The 8,933-nt window shown below is 35.7% G+C and overlaps 1 protein-coding gene across 2 annotated transcripts; it reads left to right on the top strand.

The window, feature by feature from the left end:
- Positions 1-1,494: 1,494 nt before the first annotated feature.
- LOC110698738 (DNA-repair protein XRCC1-like) lies at positions 1,495-8,435 on the top strand. 2 transcript variants are annotated; one of them, XM_021876248.1, is made up of 8 exons: positions 1,495-1,709; positions 2,203-2,522; positions 2,624-2,812; positions 3,871-3,982; positions 5,493-5,578; positions 5,733-5,852; positions 7,668-7,754; positions 7,899-8,435. In XM_021876248.1, the coding sequence occupies exons 2-8, from the start codon at positions 2,274-2,276 to the stop codon at positions 8,253-8,255; spliced, it is 1,200 nt and encodes a 399-aa protein (XP_021731940.1). In that variant the 5' UTR covers positions 1,495-1,709; positions 2,203-2,273; the 3' UTR covers positions 8,256-8,435. The 2 variants fall into 2 exon arrangements, with proteins under 2 accessions (XP_021731940.1, XP_021731939.1); XM_021876247.1 differs by having other exon boundaries at positions 2,147-2,522.
- Positions 8,436-8,933: the final 498 nt, after the last annotated feature.

Here is an 8,933-nt window from a genome sequence, read left to right as displayed (position 1 = left end):
AAGTCTAGCAGTTTACTGCATAATGAGAGAAATAGTAATGGGTCATGGTCGTGTATGGAGATCAGTTTTGAAATTTGGCACAAGCTCGACACAAGCATAATGGTTAGCCAATTCACTTTATTTCAACTAATTACCAAAATATCTTAAAATTATTAAGGTGATTCGTTAGTAGTACAGCACGACAAATGGGTCGAGTTATGCATGAATCTCATTTGTCCAGGAACACCACAAGCTCGACGTACACACGACCTATCCTAATCCCATTTCAAGCCAGTTGTGCCCAATCAAATTGATAGGTCATACTCAAAAAATAAAATTAATACATGTATCCAACATGCTTAAAGTGAGAATGGCACTAAACAAAGGCTAGCAAAGGTGGTGTTTAAGGAGGATGAAATCACGGCGGTATGACGAGGATAGTAACTAATTAAATATCATCGTCTTTCTCGGCCTCTTTCTCATGTCACAAGGTTGTCATATACCAATACCTTATTATCTTCTATATTCTCATTGGCTCGTTCTATGTAGAGCTAGGACAGTTTTTTTATGCATATTGTAAGAAAATTATTTATAGTGATTACTTATATTTTAAGTCGTTTACAATTGTTGACACATTAGTTGAGGTTAGAGATTAAACAAAAACAACCTTGCATGCAACAAGTGCATGTAATAAGGGGAAATGTGACCTATGTGACAATAACTAGTAAAATAAGTGTACAAGACAACACCAATTACAATAATGATCGTACTTAATGGCATATTGTTATGAATTTCACTAGTTGAGTTGGTGAAAAAGAGAGTGATATTATGTATATACTCGTAACATGTACAACTTATAAGGAGAGAAATGGTGAGTTGTTTTTTGTTTTTTTTTAAAGAGGAGAGGAACATTGAGATGGTGTAAGTTTACACAACCAACAATTAATAAAGTAAACATACATTATGGGGCAAAAATAAAGGGATGGAAGGAGTACTTGATATTCCCTATGCTTCTTTTTAGTTGACCTTCTTTTTTAGTCACATTTACCAATATGCAAATTTAGTCACTGACATATTTTTGATGATTGACAAACAAAGATTTTTTTTAAAATAAAAAAAAAAAGATTTTGAAATTGTAAATTGAAAGTTCCAAAAAAATAAACCTTACATGACAATATTTTTCATTAAGTATAATGTATATAAATCATAAAAATGATCAAATTAAAGCATGTGAAAATTACTAAAAATTTAAATCACTTCAACTAAAAAAAAGTAGATAAAGTAAACATACTCCGACGAATCTTAATTTGAGCTAAGACACGAGAGATTGTTATATACACCCAGGTACATCGTACACCCATAAGTATTTTGTTCTCATTTTAATGATTGTTTTTCATTTAATAATCAAATGAAAAACAAGATTAGTTGGGTGTACGGTACACCCGAATATATATAATAAATTATACCAAAACATCATAGAAAGTTCTCTCAAACAAGTGTTGGATGTAATCCTATGGCTCATAATAGATTACTAGATGATCCAACTTCCAAACATTCGTTAGATTAGATCATGAAAAACAGACCCAAAGCCCATTTCGAAGGCTCTAACGGTCCAACCCAAACCCGTCATTGCGCACACCTTCCTCCTGCAAAAGCAAAGGCAAAGGCAAGACCATCTCACAAGTTTCAACGGCATTCTCTTTCTCCTTCTTTCTATAATAATCAACGAGGTACAACCTTTGCCTCCCACATTTCTGAAATTGTAGTATTTCTGATGATGTATTTTCAGTTTACTGTAGCATAGATTAATCCTAAATTGCTCAATTTAGTCATTTAATTTAAATTCTTTGATTGCATATTTGCATGTACCAACTTTTTTTTCATTACTTCCTGGGATATTTATTGATGAATTTCTTGATTTTGACTGTTTGTTTTGATTGGTTTAAGTGTTTAATTAAAAACCCTTTTTAGGAATTGGGGTGTTTGTTTATATTTGGTTCAGAAATTGGAGTATAGATGATTTTGTTGGGTGGGGGCACAATGTATGGTACATTCGGGTGTGTAATAGAAATTGCGCGGCCATGAGTTAGACCCGAAATTGATATTGATTTGAACTGTATTGTTATTATTTTATTAGTATTTGGAAATAATGATTTCAATAATGTAGGACTATGTTGACATTGAGGTGATTGTTTTTGGCTTTGTATGTGGGTTGTGTTCAAGACTTGAGTTGATTCATCAGTGAGTGATTGACTGCTACTAGAAGAAGTTTTAATAGTAGAGGAGTGATTTTGATGATGTCGTCTTGGAAGGCGAGTTCCAGTAGTGGGACTGCTACGAATCCGAAGCGAGCCTTGCCTTCTTGGATGAGTGCAAGAGACGATGGAATTGGTGATAAACAAGTTAATGATAGGGTGGATGATGACAGTCAAGTGGAAAGTTTGCAGAAAAGAGCAAGGGAGGTAGGCAAAGGAGTGAATGATGATGGTGAGGAGAAATTATCTTCTGTTGGTCCAAATAAAATGGAGTTCTCTAAGCTTTTGGTAAGCTTACATTTATGTTTAGAGCTTAGATTTGTTTATATTCTCATATGATGCAGTTTTAGGTGTGAAAGTAAATGATTATTTGGTTTTAATTTGGACAGGAAGGGGTGGTTTTTGCTCTGTCAGGCTTTGTTAATCCTGAACGAGGTATATTGCGGTCACAAGCCTTAGAAATGGGGGCAGAATATCAGCAGGACTGGAATTCTAATTGCACTCTTTTGGTTTGTGCATTTCGGAATACCCCGAAGTTTCGACAAGTTGAAGCAGATGGTGGAACAATTGTTTCCAAGGTTTACACCTTTCTATTGTGTTGGTTCATCTTGCTTGTATTGCCTTTTAGCATGTTTTATTATATGTGAAAGTCGGGCTTTTTTCCGTTGCCTTGTTATGTCAGTGGTCTTGTTAAGGGGTAAATGTCAATAAGTGAAAGACGTTATGCTTTTTTCCCTTTGAATTACTGCCTTGGAAGGAGCTAATCCTGTCTTTTAGATGGTTGCTTGTGCTATCTTCTCACTTCTAGTCCTATTACAATTTGCCTACATGTGGTTGTGGACTTGTGGTGGTGCTGTAGCAGGTTATTCTAAAAAAAAACCTTGTTAACACGTCACATCTTGATCAGGAAAAGGTAATCAGGAAGATTGGGGGAAGGAAACTTGTACCTTCACTTGAAGTTGATCTGTTTTCTCTGTCAATCATAGAATCACAGCCATCAATCGTAGAATCACACTCAACTTAATTGATTGAACAAGGTGATTAATAATGAATTTATGGAATACTTTTCAAACTCTTTATGTCTTGTAAGGAAAACTCTTTAATTTACATGACTTAGAGGCACAGGACCTCACAACTCGCAAGAGTCAATAAATCAAAGCATTTAAGTTTCATAGGGTAAGGAATAGAAATGGAAAATAGATGAACTAAAATACATAATTGTGAGATGATCGTAATACATCTAATCAGGGTGATGCAAATCTTTGTTTCCTGATGGTTCTTGCAGTGTTCAATATTAATGTGTTACTCCCTCTGCCCCTAATAAACTTCCCATTTTTCACAAAATATTTGTACTAAACTTCCCATTTCTCAAAAATTCATTTTGATTAAAGTGTTGTTTTCAGTCTTCTTATCTTCCCACTTTGGGTCCCTATTTTTTATCACCTTCCCTTAAAACAATAAACTCTACCCACTCTTTTATAATTGCTCTTCTTAAAACCCATGCCCATAAGAGTTGGGATTTTGAATGAGGACACAGGTAGATTATGTGATGTTCTCACTATTACTTTCGTTTAATTAATAATCTTAATTCTAAACAAGTTGTTAATCTTATATGCTCCAGTGTGTTTATTTTTAGGACTGGTTAACAGAGTGTTACACCCAGAAGAAGCTGGTTGACATTGAAACTTATCTTATGCATGTTGGTAATCCTTGGAGGAAAAGCAACATAACTCATACAGGAAACCAAGGTACTATGAATTCCTCTTCTTCTAAGGATATTAGGTAAAGAACTAAAACTTGAGATGGTAGGAAAGATTGGGTGCTGAAAAATTCTATTATAATAGCTCAAAAATACTCTGCATATTCAGAATGTAAGACTTTTGACTGTCGTCCTATTGTTTACTTTGCTCTTGTCTATGCTTGCTTTATTAAGGGGAGGATTTTGCTTTTTATGTGCATGATTCAGCTTAGATAAGCTTTTGTGCCTGTGTGGAGTTGTTTTTTATTTTTAAATGGGGGATCGGGGTTGCAACTTGAAATTGTTTGTTTATGATGAAGCTATAATGTACAGTTGAGTGGTGATGGAAAGTTGAAGTTATAATGTACAGTTGAGTGTTTACTTTAGGGTATGAAAACATATAAACTGTAGGCTTTGACAACATGCCTGTAAAGTGTAAACCTGTCCTGTTTGAGAGCAACGGTTTTTTCTCGTGGAGTGATTAAGTAGTCGTTTCTATTTAAAGGCGTTCTGATCAACTTATATGAAATGCTGCCACTGTTAAGTTTTCCATTTTTTTTATGCTCCTTCCCTCAGACTGGTCTTAAATTTTCCCAGTCATTTAGTGGTGAATGTTCCTTAAACTTTAGACTTCACATAGCCTTGTAGAGAATTTGGAAAGAGGGTGTGAAGCATTGGGATTTCCGGCATTGAGGACTACATGAAGATTGTGTTTCCATAATTTATGCTAGTGATCTTCTTATCTAGCCCCCTCTTATCTATAGCTATAGACTACTATAATTAAGTGATCACATAAATGAGTACACTGACTATACGTGTAAGTGTCAGCTAATGTGAAATAAGAGTCCAATCTAGGTTGTGGAGTTGGAAGGGCCTTTTGCTGCACCCCAGCTGCTTGAGATTTGCTGAGACAAGAACTTTAATTTTGTGGCTAGCCTTTTCTTGGGCTCTTCCGTCGAGGCTGAACTTAAAGCTGCACTGGAGACATAGGTGCCCATTGCAAAGTATGGAACTTGAGTTACACATCGGTCATATGGGGGGGCTGATGTGGGATTCATATAGGGCTATGGGCTCTCCTCCCTAGAGCTAGCTTTTGAGGATGATTCTCCTTTGGTCCTGTATCTCCCATGTACTAATACGCTTTCTAGGGAATTGGGATAGAAAATTACAGCATCCTGCATATGAAATTTTCTAAACCTTGCTAGGAACAGAATCCTCATTGGCTACCACTTTCTGTTTGTTGCTGTGTTATTTGCTTGTGCTATTTTTCTTTCCCTAGTTCTTCCTAAGATGAGTTTGCATAACCATTATGGAATATTTTTCTAATTCATCAGAGCATTTGATGTTATGGACTTATGGGTCATCCATAAATGAATTGTTTCATTTGTTGCTTCCTATAATCAGTAGGCAGTTCCAACAATCTTGTAGAAGCTTATAATGCCTTTTTCCTGATTGAACTGCAGCTTGATGCTCCTTGACTAGTGTGCACTTCTGGGGGCTAATATTCTGTTTGCTTGCAGTTTCTAAAAAATCCCAACATAATAAATCTCGTAATCATGAAGTGAAACGACCTGAAGTTGAGTCTAGTATTCCCAGCTCACCAAAGGTTAGTCATACAAGTTCTAGCTGCTGTTCTGTTCACAGTTTCTTGACAATGCTGGCATGTATTATTTGCATGTAATGCCTGCTTGCTAGGCTTCAGGCAGCACGTGAACATATGCTTTCAGTTACATTGGTCAAATGTCTTTCCATTGCTGCAGGGATTGAGAGAAAATGCATCAAAAGGTCTTAGAGAAAAATTTGCTGCTTCCAAGGTGAAGAAATGGGCAGTTGATGATTTGAACAGGACTCTCACATGGCTCAAAAGTCAGGAAGAGAAGGTACATTAATTTGCTTTTAATGTAGTTTAGAAATCAAAGCAATTATTTATTTATTTTTAATTTGGGTCCGTGGGGGGATAAGATTGGGACTAATTTCTGCAAGACACTTCAGTCTTCACTTGGACACCTCAACTATCTTGGACCATGTATTACTGTATTATTGGAGTAAATATAAAATATCAGAGGGAAAGAGGAGGAAAATTATATGCTCGTGAATGGGTCAGCCATTAGATTTCTAGCAAAATTAGCAAATATGTCAACCTATTTGTGCTTGTGTAGATGTAATGGTGGAAAGCACATGCCAACGTGTTCTAGATCAGGAATTGTTTCATGAATGCCGTATGACACTGACATGTCCCTGTACTTGTGTCCAAAGTTTAGGGTCGTTTCTCCATGTCCAGATTGCTGTAGTGCATCAGGTATAAAGGAAAGGACTTTGGGAAATGTAAATAAGTCAGTTATAGACTTATAGTAGGTTGGGGAAGGCTCAGTGAGTTTGTTAGAGGGAAAGGAAATCAGCAGGCTATATATAGAGTGGATTAGATAGGAAGGAAATATGCAGAAAATTGTTGAGAACATATATTACTTTGCTTGGTTTTGTAGTGGGATTGTCCAGCTGGAATGTGTAGGATTGTAGCTACCATTTGGTGATATGATTGCATCAAATTACAATCAAGTGAATCAACTATCAATTTACCCTTAAAATCACTTGTTCTTTGTTTATGTTTTTCTGTTTATCTATTGTATTGCAACTCTTGAACATTAACTTGTTAGTGACTGCGATAGGTAGACATACTTAACACTTGTAAATGTATCTGGGTAACATTGTTCAGATATATTTCCACCTTTCAAAGCTTTAAAGTACAGTATGTATGATATCCCCTATACTTCGGGTACAACTACAACAGTGTTATTTATTTAGTTTTATTATGCTCACCCTTCTTCTTCTTCTTCTTTTTTTTTTTTTTTTTTTTTTTTTTTGGGGGGGGGGGGGGGGGGCGGGGGGGATTGTTGGGGGTAGATTTCACATGATACCCCTAAACTTTTATAAAATTTTCAAGATAATCTTCATGTCTAGCTTTGTGCACTGTATACCCCTAAACTTGTGAATTATGCCCCCCCTTTTCTTCCACCGAACTGTATAGTTTTAACACTATAATCTTTCTGTCTGCTTAAGGTGAAAAAAGAACCTGATATAATTATTTTCCACCTTAGATTAAGCATGCATGTCCCATTAATAACCAAACATATAGATTTTATCAGTGCCATGTGCTGGCATGAGCCTGGTTTGGGAAGCGATGTAGTGTCAAGCAATCCTTTTAATTTAAAGTAAAAAAGTTGCACTGGAAGTGATTTTTTCTGCAGGTGCTCAACATTAGGGAATAAGAACCGCATAATTTGAAATTCAATATGAGGATCAATTGGTCATACATATCACATTGGGCTGATAAACTACAAAAATCTCTTTCTGAGGGTGCAATAAGGTAGCAGAGGTTCTTTGTATCGTTTTGAGTGTTCATAATGTGCCGTCATGATGTTATAGCTAATAAGTTTGGGGGTTTTAGATCTTTAAAAGTCAAATGTAAGCTAGATAGTCAGACAGAATTCTCAAAAATAGCAATAATGTTGAGGAAATTTTCCCTTTTACACGCTAATAACCCCAAGCGAGAATCTTTTGTTTTTCTATCCACAACTGCTGAACTGCCCAGACAAATATACGAATATACGTGTTGTGTTTGAATCGTGTCTTTACTGTGACTGGGCAGATATCATCTTTTTTCAGTAACTGGTTTTAATATACTGTTTACCTTTCAGCCTGAGCCTAGTGAGATAAGGAACGTAGCTGCTGAAGGAATCTTGACCTGTTTAGAGGATGCCATAGACTTGCTTGACAAAGAGCAGGTATGCATAGCTTGCTGTGTGAAAGATTCAGCAAATTCAATAGTTCTTGCTGCATTGCAAACCAGAAAGCGTCACATTTATTGCTATATTATTTCCTCTTATTGGTCTTACCACTGTGGTTTTCTGTTTAATTTCGGAGTCCAGGATTTACGGCACTTGACTGAGCAGTGGAACATCGTCCCTCAGGCAGTTGAAGAATTGATAGAAGTGCAGGGTGCTGAAAGTTCTTTCTCAATTTCCAAGGCTGATCTTCACAAGCAGGCTCTTGTGTGTAAGAAGATCTACGAGGGTGACCTGAAGGAGATGCCTGATGGTTCAAGCGAGAAGAACAGAGAACAAAAGTCTACCAGCCGTAATACAGGAAAAGGCAAACAGGTCGTCTCAGCTGATGACATAGCTAGTAACTCAATGGATTATGATAGTGATGAAACAATTGAGATGACAGAAGATGAGATAAATGATGCTTACAATAGTATAGCTTCCAATATACCTAGATTATAAAGGACCTTAAATCGTGTATATGACACTAAAGGATATTGTTGTTTTCTACTTGTGGACTTCTGGTGTCATATACACTATTGTGTAGCATGCCAACTCTGTGCATTGAAACTTGTTCTAATTGGTGTATATGGACGTTGTTAGTGATTAAAAACAATATGAAAAAAAAAAGCTGACTGGAAAGGTAATCTCTCTATCCCACATTTAAAAATTCATTTTTAGATTTACCTATGATGGACGTACTATATTCAACCTTTTATAACTTTTACGCATAGGAAAATGAAAATATTTACATTTTAAGGCGCTTCTTGTTGACTTGGGATGTAATATCTTTACCCCATATCTTAGAATATATACTTCCTTTGTTCTACAAATATTGCAACACAAATGAAATTACGCATCCCAAAACATATTTTATATGTTAAATACCTATAGTTGTATAAGAGTAAAAATCATAAAAAGTTGATATTGTGAAAGTATTTTACGAGACGAATCTAACAAGACCCCACATGACTATATTTTACTTTACGTATAAATTATAATTTGTGATCAAACAACCATGATGAATATGCAAAAGTTCAGTTGTTGCAATATTATTAGAATGGAGGAAGTATGATATTACCAATTATGAATCTACCAATGATGGATGTCCTATACATTCAAGTAGTAAGAGACTAAGAG

Source organism: Chenopodium quinoa, unplaced genomic scaffold (assembly GCF_001683475.1).
Source record: "Chenopodium quinoa cultivar QQ74 unplaced genomic scaffold, ASM168347v1, whole genome shotgun sequence".
NCBI classification, from domain to species: domain Eukaryota; kingdom Viridiplantae; phylum Streptophyta; class Magnoliopsida; order Caryophyllales; family Amaranthaceae; genus Chenopodium; species Chenopodium quinoa.
This window is presented reverse-complemented; position numbering and strand designations above follow the sequence as displayed.

Bases quoted from the DNA above. Each gene is read 5' to 3' on its own strand.
- LOC110698738 (XM_021876248.1), top strand. From the start codon at position 2,274: ATGATGTCGTCTTGGAAGGCGAGTTCCAGTAGTGGGACTGCTACGAAT. The intron at 2,813-3,870 runs GTTTACACCTTT...GTTTATTTTTAG, and splicing joins GTGGAACAATTGTTTCCAAG to GACTGGTTAACAGAGTGTTA. The intron at 5,853-7,667 runs GTACATTAATTT...TTTACCTTTCAG, and splicing joins TCAAAAGTCAGGAAGAGAAG to CCTGAGCCTAGTGAGATAAG.